This window comes from Pempheris klunzingeri, unplaced genomic scaffold (assembly GCF_042242105.1).
Source record: "Pempheris klunzingeri isolate RE-2024b unplaced genomic scaffold, fPemKlu1.hap1 Scaffold_50, whole genome shotgun sequence".
In the NCBI taxonomy this organism is placed as follows: Eukaryota; Metazoa; Chordata; class Actinopteri; order Acropomatiformes; family Pempheridae; genus Pempheris; species Pempheris klunzingeri.
Window position 1 is genome coordinate 147,316 of NW_027254954.1, and position 22,718 is coordinate 170,033.

Genomic DNA, 22,718 nt, shown 5'->3' on the forward strand with positions numbered 1-22,718 from the left:
CACTTTGTTCATCGTGTTCAGCAGCTTTTACCATCACGTCTTCTGGAGATAAAAGGTTTGTTTCTAAAGCAACATCTTATTGTTGTTGTTAATGCTGATGATGTCATCAATAACCAGATCAATGATATGAGGTTACTCTGCACAATCAGTACTTTTACTTTTGCACTTTCAGATGAAGAGTTGTCATCACGTCAACCAGATATGTGATGTCATCATCTGTGACATTAATACAAAACAAAGCCAATCCTGATCGATTATTGATCCATTGATTGTCTGTCCTCTCCTCCAGATGACTCCTCCTCCTCACCCCATTCCGAAGCCTCGAGCTCGTTACATGAGGGACAGTCTGAGCTCTGCATCCCCTCTGGACAGGTGAGTTCACCTGTGATGATACAGAACAAACCTTTAATCTACGGAACAAACCTTTAATTTAAACACAAAAACAACAATCTGTTTGTTTGTGTTTCAGAGATGTAATTGGTGGAAATCTACAACCAGCTCTCACTAACGGAGCTCACCTGAGCACAGGTACACACTCACACAGGTCAGCTGACTGTGATCAGGTGCTCTGATTGGACAAGACCTTAGGTGTTGGTGAAACGTTTAACAAGCCTTCTGCTCGACGTTTGTCATGTGACTGAACCTGTTAATAGCACTCTTATTGTGAAAGTCTCCCCTGAGTTGTCATAATAGGACTCTTATTGTGAAATCCTGATTGGTTGGAGGTTTCCAGAGTTTGATCAGTCTCTAGTGGTTGTTGGAGGAAGTGCACGCTGCATATTGAGACGGGTTTGATTGACAGGTGATGTCTCACGATGATGTCACTGTGTCCTCCTCCTCAGGTGAAGATGCTCCTCTTCTTCCTCCCCCCGGTGGGTCGGACTGTGGCGTTGTCCTCCCAACGCTGGCCAGTGTCACAGACATCATCGCCACCAACATCCCGTCATTGGCCGGATTAGCTGCCAATATCAGTGGCTCCGCCCCACAGACCCCCTCAGCCCCACCCTCCGTAGATGGCAGGGCTGACCGCATTGCTGCACACATACCTAGCTTAGCAGGGGCTGCTAGCGCTGTGGCTAACCCCGCTGTGACTGCGTTAGACTCCGCCACCACCACACCTGTTCCTGCGGCTAACACAGGCGCTGCTAGCTTAGATAGCATCGTTAGCTCGTTAGCTAATATACCCAGTTTAGCTGGCATTGTTAGCAGTGTGGCTAACCCTGCTGTTAGCTCCATGACAACTCTGGCCACCCCTTCAGCCCCGCCACCGTCAATGCCAAGGATTGCAGGTGCTCACACAGGTACAGCAACCAATCAATCAATTAACCAAGCAACCTATCAATGACCAATCAGTCAATCAATCTTTATTTATTCAGCACCACTTCATAACAAATGTTATTTGGATAGATGGATGGATGATGGATGGATGATGGATGGATGGTGGATGATGATGGATGATGATGGATGGATGTTGGATGGATGATGATGGATGTTGGATGGATGATGATGGATGATGGATGGATGTTGGATGATGGATGGATGATGGATGATGGATGATGGATGATGATGGATGTTGGATGTTGGATGGATGATGATGGATGATGGATGGATGATGGTGGATGATGGATGATGGATGATGGATGGATGATGGATGGATGGATGGAGAGGCTGCATCCCTCCGCTGGTCCGGTCTGAGCCTGGTTCCATGTTTGTGTGATAGATCCATGACGGAGCACCCCGACCCCCCCTCCTGATTGGCTGGTGTCTTGTGTGTTTCTGAGTCCAGATGTGGGGGCGCTGTCACAGCTGGTGATGTCGACGTTAGACCAGAACGCAGGAGTCACTCTGCCTCCACTGGAGGGAGCCGCTGAGCCCACAGAGGAAGGTACTGAAGGACCGAACCAGCCTGTGTCTCCTGGTCCTCCCCCAGGTCTGGACCCACCCCCACATTCTGACCCGTCTCTCTGTGTTCTGCTTCCAGTTTCAGGTCTGTCCCCCCCCTCCCCGTCCACCACTGTGAGGGCTTGTTGGGCGAGTCAAGAAGAGGCTGACACCGACTCATCCAATGGGGAGGAACATACAGGAGTTAGCCCCGCCCCCTCTGCCAACGAACCAATGGAAAGAGGCCCTGCTTCTAACAGGAACAGGTATGTACTCAGTACTACGATAACTATTAGTACTATTACAGTCAGTACCTCAGTCAGTACCACAGTCAGTTCTACAATCAGTACTACAGTGAATACCACAGTCAGTACTACAGTACTACAGTCAGTACCGCAGTCAGTACTACAGTCAGTTCTACAATCAGTACTACAGTGAATACCACAGTCAGTACTACAGTACTACAGTCAGTACCGCAGTCAGTACTACAGTCAGTACCACAGTCAGTACTACAGTCAGTACTGCAGTCAGTACCACAGTCAGTACTACAGTCAGTACTACAGTCAGTACCACAGTCAGTACTACAGTCAGTACTACAGTCAGTACTACAGTACCACAGTCAGTACCGCAGTCAGTACTGCAGTCAGTACTGCAGTCAGTACTACAGTTAGTACTACAGTACTGCAGTCAGTACTACAGTCAGTACTACAGTACCACAGTCAGTACTACAGTCAGTACTACAGTACAACAGTCAGTACTACAGTACCACAATCAGTACCACAGTCAGTACTACGGTCAGTACTACAGTACAACAGTCAGTATTACAGTACTACAGTCAGTATTACAGTCAGTACTACATACAGTCAGTACTACAGTCAGTATTACAGTCAGTACTACAGTCAGTACTACATACAGTCAGTATTACAGTACTACAGTCAGTACTACAGTCAGTACTACATACAGTCAGTACTACAGTACTACAGTACCACAGTCAGTACCACAGTCAGTACTACAGTCAGTACTCCAGTACTACAGTCAGTACTACAGTCAGTATTACAGTACTACAGTCAGTATTACAATCAGTATTAGTCAGTACTACAGTCAGTATTACAGTACTACATACAGTCAGTATTAGTCAGTACTACAGTCAGTATTACAGTTCTACAGTCAGTACTACATACAGTCAGTACTACAGTACTACAGTCAGTATTACAGTACTACAGTCAGTACTACATACAGTCAGTACTACAGTACTACAGTCAGTACTACAGTCAGTACTACAGTACTACAGTCAGTACTACATACAGTCAGTACTACAGTACTACAGTCAGTACTACAGTCAGTACTACATACAGTCAGTACTACAGTCAGTATTACAGTACTACAGTCAGTACTACATACAGTCAGTACTACAGTACTACAGTCAGTACTACAGTACTACAGTCAGTACTACATACAGTCAGTACTACAGTCAGTATTACAGTACTACAGTCAGTACTACATACAGTCAGTACTACAGTACTACAGTCAGTACTACATACAGTCAGTACTACATACAGTCAGTACTACAGTACTACAGTCAGTACTACATACAGTCAGTACTACATACAGTCAGTACTACAGTACTACAGTCAGTACTACAGTACTACAGTCAGTACTACATACAGTCAGTACTACAGTACTACAGTCAGTACTACAGTCAGTACTACATACAGTCAGTACTACAGTCAGTATTACAGTACTACAGTCAGTACTACATACAGTCAGTACTACAGTACTACAGTCAGTACTACAGTACTACAGTCAGTACTACATACAGTCAGTACTACAGTCAGTATTACAGTACTACAGTCAGTACTACATACAGTCAGTACTACAGTACTACAGTCAGTACTACATACAGTCAGTACTACATACAGTCAGTACTACAGTACTACAGTCAGTACTACAGTACTACTAACTCTCCTGTTCAGTTCTTCAGGTCGTCCGATCCCGACACGGCCAGCCCCGCCCCCTCCTCGCCCTCCTGGCCAATCAGGAAAGCCTCTGAAACAGAAGACCCCAAGGTACACATACACTATCTGTCTGTCTCTCTACCTGTCTGTCACTACATGTCTGTCTGTCTCTGTGTCTGTCTGTCCTCTACCTGTCTGTGTCTCTGTCTGTCTCTCCTCTACCTGTCTGTCACTACCTGTCTGTCTCTGTTTCTGTCTGGCATTTACCTGTCTGTCTGTCTCTCTCTCTGTCTGTCTCACTATCTATCCGTCTCTCTGTCTGTCCGTCTGTTTGTCCTGCAGGGCAGCCACCATTAAAGTGTCTAGGAAAAAGGGGGGCAGCGGGAGTTCACCCCCCCAGAGCGCTGTGATCCGATCCAGCTGGTTGGACGTTTGGAAGGGCTTCAGGTAACAGGATGGACGGATGATGGATGGAGGGATGATGGATGATAGATGATGGATGATAGATGATGGATGATAGATGATGGATGATGGATGATAGATGATGGATGATAGATGATGGATGATAGATGATAGATGATGGATGGATGATGGATGGAGGGATGATGGATGGAGGGATGATGGAGGGATGATGGATGGAGGGATGATGGATGGAGGGATGATGGATGATAGATGATGGATGATAGATGATGGATGATAGATGATAGATGATGGATGATAGATGATGGATGATGGATGATGGATGATAGATGATAGATGATGGATGGATGATGGATGGAGGGATGATGGATGGAGGGATGATGGATGGAGGGATGATGGATGGAGGGATGATGGAGGGAGGGATGATGGATGATGGATGATAGATGATGGATGATAGATGATGGATGATAGATGATGGATGATGGATGATGGATGATAGATGATAGATGATGGATGGATGATGGATGATGGATGATGGATGATAGATGATAGATGATGGATGGATGATGGATGATAGATGATGGATGATGGATGATGGATGATAGATGATGGATGATGGATGATGGATGATGGATGATGGATGATAGATGATAGATGATGGATGATAGATGATGGATGATAGATGATGGATGATGGATGATAGATGATAGATGATAGATGATAGATGATGGATGATGGATGATAGATGATAGATGATGGATGATGGATGATAGATGATGGATGATAGATGATAGATGATGGATGATGGATGATGGATGATAGATGATGGATGATGGATGATAGATGATGGATGATGGATGATAGATGGATGATGGATGATGGATGATGGATGATGGATGATAGATGATAGATGATGGATGGATGATGGATGATGGATGATAGATGATGGATGGATGATAGATGATGGATGATGGATGATGGATGATGGATGATGGATGATAGATGATGGATGATAGATGATGGATGGATGATAGATGATGGATGATGGATGATGGATGATGGATGATGGATGATAGATGATGGATGATGGATGATGGATGATGGATGATGGATGATGGATGATAGATGATGGATGATGGATGATGGATGATAGATGATAGATGATGGATGATGGATGATAGATGATAGATGATAGATGGATGATGGATGATAGATGATAGATGATGGATGATGGATGATGGATGATAGATGATAGATGATGGATGATGGATGATAGATGATAGATGATAGATGGATGATGGATGATAGATGATAGATGATGGATGATGGATGATGGATGATGGATGATAGATGATGGATGATGGATGATGGATGATGGATGATAGATGGATGATGGATGATGGATGATGGATGATGGATGATGGATGGATGATGGATGATAGATGATAGATGATAGATGATAGATGATGGATGATGGATGATAGATGGATGATGGATGATAGATGATAGATGATAGATGATGGATGATGGATGATGGATGATGGATGATAGATGATAGATGATAGATGATGGATGATAGATGGATGATGGATGATAGATGATAGATGATAGATGATGGATGATGGATGATGGATGATGGATGATGGATGATGGATGATAGATGGATGATGGATGATAGATGATAGATGATAGATGATGGATGATAGATGATGGATGATGGATGATGGATGATAGATGGATGATGGATGATAGATGATAGATGATGGATGATGGATGATGGATGATAGATGGATGATGGATGATAGATGATAGATGATAGATGATAGATGATGGATGATAGATGATGGATGATGGATGATGGATGATGGATGATAGATGATAGATGATAGATGGATGATGAATGATGGATGATGGATGATGGATGATAGATGATAGATGATGGATGGATGATGGATGATAGATGATGGATGATGGATGATGGATGATGGATGATAGATGATGGATGATAGATGATGGATGATAGATGATGGATGGATGATGGATGATGGATGATGGATGATGGATGATGGATGATGGATGATGGATGATAGATGATGGATGGATGATAGATGATGGATGATAGATGATGGATGATAGATGATGGATGATAGATGATGGATGGATGATGGATGATAGATGATAGATGATAGATGATGGATGATAGATGATAGATGATGGATGATGGATGATGGATGGATGATGGATGATGGATGATGGATGATAGATGATGGATGATGGATGATAGATGATGGATGATGGATGATGGATGATGGATGATAGATGATGGATGATGGATGATAGATGATGGATGATAGATGATGGATGGATGATGGATGATGGATGATGGATGATAGATGATGGATGATGGATGATAGATGATGGATGATGGATGATGGATGATAGATGATGGATGATAGATGATAGATGATAGATGATGGATGGATGATGGATGGATGGATGATAGATGATGGATGGATGATGGATGATAGATGATAGATGATGGATGATGGATGATAGATGATAGATGATGGATGATGGATGATGGATGATAGATGATGGATGATAGATGATGGATGATGGATGATGGATGATGGATGATGGATGATAGATGATAGATGATAGATGATGGATGATGGATGATGGATGATGGATGATGGATGATAGATGGATGATGGATGATGGATGATGGATGATGGATGATGGATGATAGATGATAGATGATGGATGGATGATGGATGATGGATGATAGATGATGGATGGATGATAGATGATAGATGATGGATGATGGATGATGGATGATGGATGATAGATGATGGATGATAGATGATGGATGGATGATAGATGATGGATGATGGATGATGGATGATGGATGATGGATGATAGATGATGGATGATGGATGATGGATGATGGATGATGGATGATAGATGATGGATGATGGATGATGGATGATGGATGATGGATGATAGATGATAGATGATGGATGATGGATGATAGATGATAGATGATAGATGGATGATGGATGATAGATGATAGATGATGGATGATGGATGATGGATGATGGATGATAGATGGATGATGGATGATGGATGATGGATGATGGATGATGGATGGATGATGGATGATAGATGATAGATGATAGATGATAGATGATGGATGATGGATGATAGATGGATGATGGATGATAGATGATAGATGATAGATGATGGATGATGGATGATGGATGATGGATGATAGATGATAGATGATAGATGATGGATGATAGATGGATGATGGATGATAGATGATAGATGATAGATGATGGATGATGGATGATGGATGATGGATGATGGATGATAGATGGATGATGGATGATAGATGATAGATGATAGATGATGGATGATAGATGATGGATGATGGATGATGGATGATAGATGGATGATGGATGATAGATGATAGATGATGGATGATGGATGATGGATGATAGATGGATGATGGATGATAGATGATAGATGATAGATGATAGATGATGGATGATAGATGATGGATGATGGATGATGGATGATGGATGATAGATGATAGATGATAGATGGATGATGGATGATAGATGATAGATGATGGATGGATGATGGATGATAGATGATGGATGATGGATGATGGATGATGGATGATAGATGATGGATGATAGATGATGGATGATAGATGATGGATGGATGATGGATGATGGATGATGGATGATGGATGATGGATGATGGATGATGGATGATAGATGATGGATGGATGATAGATGATGGATGATAGATGATGGATGATAGATGATGGATGATAGATGATGGATGGATGATGGATGATAGATGATAGATGATAGATGATGGATGATAGATGATAGATGATGGATGATGGATGATGGATGGATGATGGATGATGGATGATGGATGATAGATGATGGATGATGGATGATAGATGATGGATGATGGATGATGGATGATGGATGATAGATGATGGATGATAGATGATGGATGATGGATGATAGATGATGGATGATAGATGATGGATGGATGATGGATGATGGATGATGGATGATAGATGATGGATGATGGATGATAGATGATGGATGATGGATGATGGATGATAGATGATGGATGATAGATGATAGATGATAGATGATGGATGGATGATGGATGATAGATGATAGATGATGGATGATGGATGATAGATGATAGATGATGGATGATGGATGATGGATGATAGATGATGGATGATAGATGATGGATGATGGATGATGGATGATGGATGATGGATGATAGATGATAGATGATAGATGATGGATGATGGATGATGGATGATGGATGATAGATGATAGATGATAGATGATGGATGATGGATGATAGATGATGGATGATGGATGATAGATGATGGATGATAGATGATAGATGATGGATGGATGATGGATGGATGGATGATAGATGATGGATGGATGATGGATGGATGATAGATGATGGATGGATGATGGATGGTGGATGATGGATGATGGATGGATGATGGATGATGGATGGTGGATGATGGATGATGGATGGATGATGGATGATGGATGGATGATGGATGATGGATGGATGATGGATGGATGCTGGATGGTGGATGATGGATGATGGATGGATGATGGATGATGGATGATGGATGATAGATGATAGATGATGGATGGATGATGGATGGATGATAGATGATGGATGATAGATGATGGATAGATGATGGATGGATGATGGATGATGGATGATGGATGATGGATGGATGATGGATGATGGATGATGGATGGTGGATGATGGATGATGGATGGATGATGGATGATGGATGGTGGATGGTGGATGATGGATGATGGATGGATGATGGATGATGGATGATGGATGATAGATGATAGATGATGGATAGATGATGGATGGATGATGGATGATGGATGATGGATGGATGATGGATGATGGATGGATGATGGATGATGGATGGATGATGGATGATGGATGATGGATGGATGATGGATGGATGCTGGATGGTGGATGATGGATGGATGATGGATGATGGATGATGGATGGATGATGGATGATGGATGGATGATGGATGATGGATGATGGATGGATGATGGATGGATGATGGATGGTGGATGATGGATGATGGATGGATGATGGATGATGGATGATGGATGGATGATGGATGATGGATGATGGATGGATGATGGATGATGGATGGATGATGGATGGTGGATGATGGATGATGGATGATGGATGATGGATGATGGATGATGGATGGATGGTGGATGATGGATGATGGATGGATGATGGATGATGGATGGATGGTGGATGATGGATGATGGATGGATGATGGATGATGGATGATGGATGATGGATGGATGATGGATGATGGATGATGGATGGATGATGGATGATGGATGGATGACCTGCAGACAGAAACAGATGAACAGACGACACATTCTTTTCCTTCCACCAGACACAGTGTGTTGTGGGCGACGCTGGACGGACAGCTGATGTCTCTGTGGAAAAAACGTACAGTAAGTCACCTGTCTGTCTCTCTACCTGTCTCTCTCTCTCAACCTGTCTGTCTGACGGGGTGTTTCCTGTGTACCAGGACCACTTCAGTGAGGTCCTGTTTCATGTCTCCAGCATCACCAATGTGAAGAAACAGGACAAAGGTCGATTCTCTGTTTACTTCAGGAAGAAACATTATGACTTCATGGCCCATAGTGACGGTAAGGGGACTCTTCTGGACCCTACTAAACTCTTCTGGACCCTACTAAACTCTACTGGACCCTACCGGACTCTTCTGGACCCTACTTAACTCTTCTGGACCCTACTAAACTCTTCTGGACCCTACTTAACTCTTCTGGACCCTACTAAACTCTACTGGACCCTACCGGACTCTACTGGACCCTACTAAACTCTTCTGGACCCTACTAAACTCTACTGGACCCTACTAAACTCTCCTGGACCCTATTAAACTCTTCTGGACCCTATTAAACTCTTCTGGACCGTACTAAACTCTACTGGACTCTACTGGACCCTACTAAACTCTACTGGACCCTACTGGGCCTTACTAAACACTACTGGACTCTACTGGACCCTACTAAACTCTCCTGGACTCTACTAAACTCTGCTGGACCCTACTAAACTCTCCTGGACTCTGCTAAACTCTCCTGGACCCTACTAAACTCTACTGGACCCTACTAAACTCTACTGGACCCTACTGGACCCTACTGGACTCTACTAAACTCTACTGGACCCTACTAAACTCTCCTGGACCCTATTAAACTCTGCTGGACCCCACTAAACTCTCCTGGACTCTACTGGACCCTACTAAACTCTACTGGACCCTACTGGACTCTACTGGACCCTACTAAACTCTACTGGACCTTATGGACTCTACTAAACTCTACTTGACCCTACTGGACTCTACTGTTAAAGGTGTGTGAGAGGTGTGTTAAAGGTGTGTTAGGTGTGTGAGAGGTGTGTTAGAGGTGTGTTAGGTGTGTGAGAGGTGTGTGAGAGGTGTGTTAGAGGTGTTTTAGGTGTGTGAGAGGTGTGTTAGGTGTGTGAGAGGTGTGTGAGAGGTGTGTTAGAGGTGTGTGAGGTGTGTGAGGTGTTAAAGGTGTGTTAGAGGTGTGTGAGGTGTTAAAGGTGTGTTAGAGGTGTGTTAGAGGTGTGTTAGGTGTGTGAGAGGTGTGTTAGAGGTGTGTGAGGTGTTAAAGGTGTGTTAGAGGTGTGTGAGGTGTTAAAGGTGTGTTAGAGGTGTGTTAGAGGTGTGTTAGAGGTGTGTGAGGTGTGTGAGAGGTGTGTTAAAGGTGTGTTAGGTGTGTGAGAGGTGTGTTAGAGGTGTGTTAAAGGTGTGTGAGAGGTGTGTTAAAGGTGTGTTAGGTGTGTGAGAGGTGTGTTAGAGGTGTGTTAGGTGTGTGAGAGGTGTGTTAGAGGTGTGTTAAAGGTGTGTTAGGTGTGTGAGAGGTGTGTTAAAGGTGTGTGAGGTGTTAAAGGTGTGTTAGAGGTGTGTTAGAGGTGTGTTAGAGGTGTGTGAGGTGTGTGAGAGGTGTGTTAGAGGTGTGTTAGGTGTGTGAGAGGTGTGTTAGAGGTGTGTGAGGTGTTAAAGGTGTGTTAGAGGTGTGTTAGAGGTGTGTGAGGTGTGTGAGAGGTGTGTTAAAGGTGTGTTAGGTGTGTGAGAGGTGTGTTAAAGGTGTGTTAGGTGTGTGAGAGGTGTGTGAGAGGTGTGTGAGGTGTTAAAGGTGTGTTAGAGGTGTGTGAGGTGTTAAAGGTGTGTTAGAGGTGTGTAAAGATCCTTGAATCTTTTGTGGTCTTTGTCTCTCAGAGGTTCATGATGGGTGGGTCACGTCTCTGCTGGCGTCTCGAGGTCAGCCAAGCCCCGCCCCCCCAGAGCTCCATGGACCAATCAGCGTGAAGGAGCTGCGGAGCCGGGCCTACGCCGCCATCTGGGGCCACAGCCTCTGGATCTACCCCAGCAGGGAGGGCTTCCAGCTGGGCATCGCCTCCTTCTCCGTCCCCCTGAACGTGGCCACAGTCAGGCCCACAGGGAAACACTCGTTTAGCCTCATCACGCCATACAGGAGCTTCAGGTGCCTGTCTGTCTGACTACCTGTCTGTCTCACTACCTGTCAATCTCTCTGACTACCTGTCTGTTACTGCCCTTTTGTAAAGTGATATGAGTGCTAATATTTTTTCTTGGTCTTCTTCCTTCTCCTGTCCCTCTTTGGCCCCGCCCTGTCCCTATGTGGCCCCACCCCTGTCTGCAGCCTTTCTGTTGATTCGGTGAAGGATCTGTCCACGTGGTTGGACCGCCTGTCCTCGTCCATCTGCAGCGCTCTGTCCTGCAGCCAGGTGGCACTGCGGCTCTGGGAAAACCCCGACAACAAGGTGTGCGGCGACTGTGGGTCAGCCAATCCTGAGTGGGCGTCGGTCAACCTGCTACTGGTCGTCTGTCAGGCCTGTGCAGGTATGAGCTCCAGTTACGTGTCAGATGATCTCTGCTGCTGTAGGGGCCAGGTCCAGACCAGCTGTGATGTCACGCATTCTGATCTGCTAACAGACCTGCTAATGATGCCACCTGACCTGCTAACGATGCTAACAGACCTGCTAACGATGCTACCTGACCTGCTAACGATGCTAACAGACCTGCTAACGATGCTACCTGACCTGCTAACGATGCTAACAGACCTGCTAACGATGCCACCTGACCTGCTAACGATGCTAACAGACCTGCTAACGATGCTACCTGACCTGCTAACGATGCTAACAGACCTACTAATAATGCTAACAGACCTGCTAATGATGCTAACAGACCTGTTCATGATGCTACCTGACCTGCTAACGATGCTGACAGACCTGCTAATGATGCTACCTGACCTGCTAACGATGCTGACAGACCTGATGCTAACACATATGCTAACAGTCTGTTCTGCTCTCAGGTCAGCACCGAGCTCTAGGCAGCAACCTGTCCAAGGTACGCAGTCTGAAGTTGGACAGAAAAGTGTGGACGCAACCACTCATTCAGGTGAGGGGGTGCGCAAACCACTCACACAGTTGGGGAGGGGGCTAAGCCACTCATATAGGTGGGGGGGACTAAGCCATTCTTGACCTTCCTCCCCCAGCTGTTTGTTACCTACGGTAACCGGCTGGCCAATCAGGTGTGGGCTCCTGCAGTGCCGGCGGGGGAGCAGCTGCGTCCTGAGTCGTCAGATGAGGAGAGGTCAAAGTTCATCCAGGACAAATACTGCAGGGGGCGCTACAGACGAGTCCACGCTCTGGCCTCCTCACGTCCTCTGATGGATCAGGTCAGTCACATGCTGACGGTTGCCATGGTAACTGTTATATGGCCACGTACGTAAACTACGAACAGAACATACAAATCACATCTAAGACAAACAAAGGATTTGTAACGGAGGGGGTTAGGCCGTGGAACGACTTGTTGTCCAGCATGTATTTGCCCCTGCAGAAGACATAGAACCCATTAAATCCTAAACACCCCAAATAATAGAATTTACACCAGGATATAGATGCTAACATCGTGCGTAGGTCACATGACGCAGATCACAGATCATACATAAATATAATATATAGCGCAGAGCGAGCTAACAATCAAGCTAAACGGAAACATCTATAAAACTAGCAGTCAAACAGTTGGATAGCAGAGCGGTTCTACCGGTGAACAGCACGCAGTGACGGTTCCAACAGAAATAGTTAGTTTCTCAGGTGACCGACCCTCAGCAATGCAAAGAGCTCTGTGAGGGAGGGGCGGAGCGACGGACACTGCAGAGGGCACAAAAAGAGTCACATGCAGCTACATATTTTCCACATTTCTGAAAAAATAATACAAATAATGAATTAAGATAAAATTCATACATTGAAGAATGAATTACGTGCATTTTTAACGTCTTCATGTGGCTTCATTCTTTCTATTTACAAAATGAATTATTTTTCAGTTTCCACATGTTTGTGTCATGTAACCGAAATCTTAGATGAGATCATTTTATTTTCTAAATCGACTTTTACACACAACTGTTCTTTGTCCCCGTACGCAGCTGTGAACATTACTTATTTACTGAGTTGAATAAATTGATGTATTTTAAGTGTTTTTATATCATATATAATAGAAATAAACAAAATGTGTGTGTGTCTGAGGTACTGTAAACCGGGCATTAATTCATTTATACATTCATATGTTCGTACATCATGATCAGTTTCTTACATTTTTTATCATCCAAGAAAATCAGTTTGGATTAAAAGCCCCAAATTGTTAATCTAACAGTTAGAATCCCTTTAACAGACCTTTTATTGTGAAAGTCTCCCCTCAGTGATCAATTTGGTAACAGCAGCACCTAGTGGACGTTAGGGGAGGTGCAGCTGAGGTGGCTCCTGATTGGTCAGAAGAAGTCACCTGTTGGACAGGTTGTGATCTGAGAGCTGTCATTAAAACGGCTTTAACCCTTAGAACGGATGGAAACATAACAGTACAAACATCACCTGTACAGGTGTGTGATGATGCTGTGTGTGTGTGTGTGTGTGTGTGTGTGTGTGTGTGTGTGTGTGTGTGTGTGTGTGTGTGTGTGTGTGTCTGTGTGTGTGTGTGTTCCAGAGGCTGCAGCAGGTGGTTTGTGGAGATGACGTAGAAGAAACAATATCTCTGATCTGCTCTGGAGCAAAGGTGTGATGTTATGGCTCATTTAGATCAATCATGATTAATAACACACTCCCTCTCTCTGTCTGTCTGTCTCCCTCTCTCTCTCTCTCTCTCTGTCTGTCTGTCTCCCTCTCTCTCTCTCTCTCTCTCTGTCTGTCTGTCTCCCTCTCTCTCTCTCTCTCTCTGTCTGTCTGTCTCCCTCTCTCTGTCTCTCTCTCTGTCTGTCTCTCTCTCTCTCTGTCTGTCTCTCTCCCTCTCTCTGTCTCTCTCTCTGTCTGTCTCTCTCTCTCTCTGTCTGTCTCTCTCTCTCACACACACACACACACACACACACACACAGGTAAAGGTAAGGCAGGTAAACCACAGGGGAAATAATAAAGATAATGACAGGAGTTTCAGGGTCCTTGTATGGTTGTTGCTGGCAGCTGTCTGACTGTTGTGGTTGATGGGGCCACTGGGCCACATGTTAACACCTGGACGTCTGCTGTGTGTGTGTGATGTTACCTGTGAGCAGGTCTGTCCGTCAGACCCTCAGAGCCCCTCCCCCATCCTGCTGGCTGAGAGGGCGGGCCAGGCTCTGCAGAGCGAGCTGCTGCGACTCAACGAGTACACAGGTAACACACACACACAGGTAACACACACAGGTAACACACACACACAGGTAACACACACACAGGTAACACACACACAGGTAATACACACACAGGTAATACACACACACACACAGGTAATACACACAGGTAACACACAACCATAGGTAACACACACACACAGGTAACACACACACAGGTAATACACACACACACACACACACACACACACACACACAGGTAATACACACAGGTAACACACAACCATAGGTAACACACAACCATAGGTAACACACACACACAGGTAACACACAACCATAGGTAACACACACACAGGTAACACACAACCATAGGTAACACACACACACAGGTAACACACAACCATAGGTAACACACACACACAGGTAATACACACAGGTAACACACAACCATAGGTAACACACACAGGTAATACACACACACAGGTAACACACAACCATAGGTAACACACACAGGTAACACACAACCATAGGTAACACACACAGGTAACACACACAAAGGTAACACACGCACAGGTAACACACACAGGTAATACACACAAAGGTAACACACACACAGGTGACACACACAGGTAATACACACATTTGTGAGCTGCAGTCCACTGTGACATCACTGGTGGGCGTGGTCACTGAGGTTAAGTCACTGATTAACTTACCTGGACGTGATTCTTTGTTTCTCTCTCTGTACTCAGAGGTCCCACCTTACCTGCCACAGTCAGCCAATAGGAGACCTGACTCCGCCCTCTCAGGTACAGTGAACCAGCTGCATGTGTACGGTGGCTCTGAGAGGACAAACGGAAACGTCTCAGAGGAGTTAACTCATTATTTTAGTCACGATGTCTTTCAGTCTGTCCAACACATGAACGTCACCAATCACTCTGGAAACCACCAATCACACTGATCAATCACACTGATGTATTACCTGTGTCTGTGTGTGTGTGTGTGTGTCCAGGTGAGGAAGAGGAGGAGCTTCATGGTAAACTGGAAGAAGATCGTTTTCTCTTCTCGTTAGAAAACGATTCAGCAGCGTGTGACGTCCTCGACCTGCGAGAAGTTCTGTCAGTGTTCCTCAAGGACGGGTAAGTACTACAGATACTATCGGTACTACAAATACTATCTGTACTACAAATACTATCTGTACTACAAATACTGATATTAGTTAGTCCGTGTGATCCTGTCTGTGTGATCCTGTCCATGTGATCCTGTCCATGTGATCCATATGATCCTGTGCTTTCAGAGCGGCTCATGAGTTTGAGATGGTGACATTGAGCGATCAGCTTATCTGTGCTGCTGACAACCAGGAAGCACTGCTGAGCCACCTGGTCCACATACTGAAGGTAAACCTGCCTCGGGTTGATTTTTATTCTGGGACAGGCACAATGTTTAGTCCGGACTTCACCCTCAGGTGTCTCTTTTAGAGGTGTTCCTGTCCATGTGTTTTGAGGTGGGGGTCTGTCCAAATCCCCACATCCATGAGGATCCTTAGATAGACTTCCTGTAGACAGGGTCTGTTGGACTTGAGCCAGACTTTGCTCTGAAAACAGTAACATGGATGCAACCGTGAAAAAAGAAAGAAACAATAACATCAAAATGAACATATGTGCTTGTCGGGACTCTTTGAACAGTTCTAGTTATTAGTTTAACCTGTATCATATCTCCAGGTGATTCTACCGGGGGGTGTATCTTATGCAGAGGTGGGTGGGGCTTCAGCAGTCAGTAAAGTGTGTGCAGTCGAAGTGGGCGGAGCCTCAAGTTACTCTGATGCCTGGTTGTTGCTGTGGGAAGACGGAGTTAGCGTTCATCCCGCCCACAGACAGACACAGCAGCCTCTGAGGATGGAACTGAGCACGCTCAGTCACCACGGTAACGCAGTCTGTTTCTTCCTCACACCTCAGACACCTGCTCACACCTGAAGTCTTATTTCCTCCAGCTCCACCTGTTGGATCCTGCTGGACTTACTGAATCAGCAGCAGCAGTATTTTATTGGTTACAGATCTTTCTTTATTCCAATAAAAACAGAGAATAACAGTGAAATGTTAAGTTGATTTGTTTTTGCAGCCGAACAAAACTGACAAAAACTGGATGAAAATTGACTGAAACTGATTGGATCCTGTTATTAAGTCTGTTTGTTTACATCAGCTGCATAAAGACATTTTGACATGCTGATCTGAGCATCTGTTAAACAAGACGATGGACAGTCAGAATGTTCTTTCATTTGTTGAGTCCTAAATATACAAAAGGTTTCTCCTAAACTTCACATTTTGTTAAAGAGCAGAACAGTTTGAATCATTTTCATCCAGTTTATGTTACTGAGGCCAAATAGCTCTTCAGTTCACCTTCAAACAAGCACACCTTCATAAATAAATAAAAACTGCAGAATAAAGACAGTGTAAATATGCTGCTGAAAGTTTCCCTTTAAATATTGAAAACCAGACACGTGAAAAATGTTTTGTTTTATATTTGGAGAGGCTGAAACATTGGCCCAGTGTAGTCCACAGGCTTCTCATTAGACAGGATGAAGACCTCATGTGGAGTACCACAAGGCTCCAGTCTGGGTCATCCACTGTTCAGACTTTACATAATACCAAACACAGACAGAGTTTGTTTCTATGCAGATGACATCCAACTCTCCACGGCTGTCCATACAGACGATCTGAGTCTGTTTACTGCTATAAAAATGTTTCTGAAATCAAGTGAGGACAGAACAACACATTTGATTTATTTCTTTAAAGAGGAACAAAGTTCACAGGTAACTGATATATCTCAACATGTTCAACCACAGATGAGAAATTTGTGTGTTATTATTGTACACACATCGTCATGTTTTTCAAGGAAAGAAAACAGTTTTATATGAAGACCAGATGTCAGCTCTGGACATCACTGCGTTAACAGACCCAGAATCAGATGTTTAAAAGACTTTAAGAGCAGAGTGAAGTCTCTGACTATCAGATCTGGTTTTATTTTCTCTTTCAGAAATGGATCCAACTGAAAACATCATCACTATGGTGACAGCAGACAGGTGTTCAACACACACACACACACACACACACTTATTCATTTGTTCAGAATCAGAATCAAGTGTGTGAACACATACAAGAAAACTGACTTGTGAGAGACAGACAAAGAGAGTGAACAGGCAGCAGAGCAGTGATGGTGGAGTAAACGTGGAGAGATGAGGACAGGTTCCATTAGGAACAGGAGGCAGCAGAGCAGTGATGGTGGAGTAAACGTGGAGAGATGAGGACAGGTTCCATTAGGAACAGGAGGCAGCAGAGCCCCGGCCTGTGGACAGAAGCTGTTTCTGGGTCTGCTTGTTTTGGCTGCAGTGGTTGGGAGCGCCGGCCTGAGGAGGGGGGGGGGCAGGTTGTGTCCAGGGTGTGATGGCTCCTGCCTGTTTCCTGACTCTGGATGTGTCTAAGTCCTGGATGGAGGGCAGGTTGGTACCGATGATTGTCCCTGCAGTCCTGACAGTCTGTTGTAGTCTGTTCCTGTCCTGCTGCTGGTATACAGGGAGAGGAGCAGAGGGGAGAGCACACATCCCTGGGGGGGCGCCAGTGCTGATTGTCCGGTTGCCAGATGTGATGTTCCCCAGCCTCACCTGCTGCCTGTCTGGAAGTCTTTGATCCACTGACAGGTGGGGGCCGGCACCGTGAGCTGGCTGAGTTTGGAGCAGAGGACTTCTGGGATGATGGTGTTGAACACTGAGCTGAAGTCCACAAACAGGATCCTGGCAGGTGGAGGTGTTGCAGGATGTAGTGCCGTCCTATGTTGACTGCATCATCCACTGACCGGTTTCCCTGGCGGGCAGACTGCAGCGGGGACCAGGATGACTGTGGAGCGTTTGAAGCAGGAGGGGGCTTCACACAGCTCCAGTGATCTGTTGAAGGTCTGTTTGAAAATGGGGGCCAGCTGGTCAGCGCAGGCTTTCAGACGGGGGGGACACACCATCTGGGCCTGGAGTCTTCCTGATCTTCAGGCAGGGGGAGTAGGTAGTCGTCTGAAGTTGCAGTGGGGGAGGGGTGTGAAAATGGGTTTGTCAAACCTGCAGTAGAACTCATTCAGGTCGTCAGCCAGTTAGTGGTTGTACAGGATCCTGCCCCCACCTCTGTAGGCCTCCTCCTTGGCCTGACGGAGCTGCCTGAGTTTGCCAGTAAACCAGGGTTTGTGGTTGTTGCATGCGCAGAATGTTTTTGTCGACACACACTCCCTCACAAAAACTGATGTAGGATGTCACAGTGTCAGTGAGATTGTCCAGATCTGTAGCAGCAGCCTCAAAAACACTCCGATCAGTGCAGCCAAAGCAGGCCTGGAACTCCAGCTTAGCCTCGTTGGTCCATCTCCTCACAGTCCTGACCACAGGCTTGGCAGCTTTTAGTTTCTGCCTGTAAGTGGGGAGAAGAGGAACCATACAATGATCAGAGAGTCCCAAAGCTGCACACGGTGCAGAGCCATAGGCGCCCTTTACTGTGGTGTAACAGTGGTCCACAGTGTTTGTACCCCTGGTGGGACACTTGATTTGCTGTCTGTATTTTGGTAGTTTGTGGCTGAGGTTTGCTCTGCTGACGTCCCCCAGAATAATGAGCAGGGAGTCAGGATGTTTGTGCTCCATGTCAGTTAACTGGTCAGCCAGGTGCTGTAGGGCCTCGCTAACAGAGGCCTGAGGGGGGGTGAAAACAGCGACCAGAATAAGTGAGGAGAATAAAATAGTTCACAGTGAATGAAGACGGTTTCTAAATCAGGTCTGCATGATCTCTTCAACACTGTGACATCAGCACACCAGCCTTCATTTATGAAGAAGCACAAGCCACCGCCCCTCCTTTTCCCTGTAAGCTCCGTTAGCCCACTCGGAGGAGCTGCAAGCCCGGCAGGTGAAGTGTGGTGTCCGGTATGTGCTCACCAAGCCAAGTTTCTGTGAAGCACAGGGCGGCGGATCGTCTGAAGTCCGAGTTGGTTCTGTTTAGAAGCAGCAGTTCCTCCATCTTGTAGGCCAGTGAGCGCAGATCAAAAGCCCCGTTGCTGCAGTTCCCCCAATGGTGTCTCCTGCAAATCCTGTAGAGAACTCCATCCCCTCCAAATAAAAGTTCAGAGAGAACCAACCAGTGGATTGTCGGAGGCTTAATGGTTTGTCTCTACTGAATTTGATCAGAGAGGGGGAGCGCAGTGCCGAGGCTGCCATCTTGGATGAGTATTCAGATTCAAAGATAAAGAAAATTCGATCAGCTGTAGTTTCATTAAATATGTCTATTTCTGACATCTGATTGGCCAAGCTCACCACAAGGTATATCTGACATCACAGGTTGAGTCTTGTGGTTTTTCTCATCAGGAGTCTGTCGCTGCGTTTCGAGGAGCAGCACAGCTGTTACTCCTGGTTCAGCCACCTGCAGAGAGCTCTGACCAATCAGACAGCAGCTCTACGGTGCCCCCCTGCAGCCAATCACAGCTCAGCTCGTCGGTCCCTGTACCCGGAGTTAGATGTGGGCTCGAGGGGTTCAGTGCCACCTGGCATCGAACGCTGCATCTCCCACATCACCACCTACGGCCTGAAGGTGGAGGGCGTGTACCGGCGCTGTGGCCTCGCTGTTAAAGTTAACCGATTGGTGGAGGCTCTGATGACATCACCAAGCGCCGCCCCTCTGGAGAGTGATGAGCAGGGTGTTTTGGACGCAGGCTCTGCCCTCAAACAATATGTCCGCCAGCAGGAAAGTCTGATCCCTGACAGAGAGCGCCAGCGGTGGCTGGATGCTGCCGGTTAGTACACACCATCTATAGTACAAGTACATGCAGTATCAGTACAGGCACTTGTACCACAAAGTATCTGTAGTAGAAGAACCTGCAGTACTACTGCAGTACTCACTCTGACAGACCTTTTCCTCTCAGTGATTTCAGATGAACGGTCCCGGTTTTCAGCCTACAGACGGTTGCTGCAGCAACTTCCTGACGACAACAGAGCAACACTGAACGCACTGTTCAGACACTTCTACATGTAACACACACACACACACACACACACACACACACACACACACACACTGTTGTGCTGGAAGCAGTGAGCTGATGTGTCCTCTGTCATATTTCTGGTGATTTGGAGGTTTAATAAGTCAACGATTAACCACATGTGACACTTCAGTTTGATTCTGATGTTTTTTAAATTAATTGTGACCGTGAGTTCTAAATCATTAGAACATTAGAACATAGAATAGTGGGATCACATTTATGTAAAATATCATTGAACTGTTATAAATAAAATGTTACATTTGTTTTTTTTAAATACTCATAATACTCATTCAAAGTTAAAGGATCATTTCACATCTTCATGGTCTACCTTAAAACAACACAGTCAGTCAAAGTAAAATCAGCTGAAGTGTCGTTGAAGTGGGCACACTGAAGACAGGTGAAATGTGTGCACTGTTAGCAAGTGTTAGCAGTTTGGCAGAACATGAACCACACTGTGGTATCACAGCTGGCCACTTCAGCTCCTCACAGCGAGGTCCTGACCCAGGTGTGTGTCCTCTTCAGGGTCCAGGTGTTCTCTCAGGTGAACAGGATGTCGGCTCACAATCTGGCTGTGGTTCTGGTCCCGACTCTGTTTCAGACTCTGAACCAGGATCTGCTCAGACTCACCAGAGAGTTCATCATCCACCACACACTGCTGTTTCTGGTAAATACATCACATGACACAGAGCTGACTCTCCCTTAACACACCTGTAACACACATGTAACACATCTGTATCACACATGTAATACACCTGTAACACACATGTAATACACCTGTAACACACCTGTAACACACCTGTATCACACATGTAACACATCTGTATCACACATGTAATACACCTGTAACACACATGTAATACACCTGTAACACACCTGTAACACACCTGTAACACACATGTAACACATCTGTATCACACATGTAATACACCTGTAACACACATGTAATACACCTGTAACACACCTGTAACACACCTGTATCACACATGTAACACACATGTAACACACTTGTATCACACATGTAACACACCTGTATCACACCTGTAACACATGTATCACACCTGTAACACATGTATCACACATGTAACACACATGTATCACACATGTATCACACATGTATCACACCTGTATCACACCTGTAACACATGTATCACACATGTAACACACATGTATCACACATGTATCACACCTGTATCACACCTATAACACATGTATCACACCTGTATCACACCTGTATCACACCTGTATCACACATGTAACACACCTATAACACATGTATCACACCTGTATCACACCTGTATCACACATGTAACACATGTATCACACATGTAACACACCTGTATCACACATGTAACACATGTATCACACCTGTAACACACCTGTATCACACATGTAACACACCTGTATCACACATGTAACACATGTATCACACCTGTAACACACCTGTAACACACATGTAACACATGTATCACACCTGTAACACACCTGTAACACACATGTAACACGTGTATCACACCTGTAACACACCTGTAACCTGTTTTAACCATTTGAATTAAAGGGTTAAAAGAACTGATTTGTTTCTCTGCAGACACCTGAGGGAGAGGAGAAAGAGGAAGAGGAAGAACAGATCACTGTCTTCTGA

General features: G+C 45.2%; 1 protein-coding gene across 1 annotated transcript; it reads left to right on the plus strand.

Moving 5' to 3' along the window:
- The first annotated feature begins 289 nt into the window (after positions 1-289).
- LOC139224719 (arf-GAP with Rho-GAP domain, ANK repeat and PH domain-containing protein 1) lies at positions 290-22,718 on the plus strand. The gene is made up of 25 exons (XM_070856017.1): positions 290-372; positions 470-528; positions 843-1,301; positions 1,787-1,930; positions 1,982-2,147; positions 3,825-3,947; positions 4,179-4,283; positions 9,769-9,829; positions 9,907-10,027; positions 11,632-11,896; positions 12,074-12,273; positions 12,746-12,831; positions 12,929-13,111; positions 14,413-14,481; positions 14,972-15,071; positions 15,778-15,834; positions 16,038-16,164; positions 16,323-16,422; positions 16,747-16,948; positions 18,059-18,104; positions 19,072-19,074; positions 20,409-20,833; positions 20,963-21,068; positions 21,602-21,743; positions 22,665-22,718. Exons 1-25 carry the CDS (start codon positions 290-292, stop codon positions 22,716-22,718), a joined length of 3,486 nt encoding a protein of 1,161 aa, XP_070712118.1.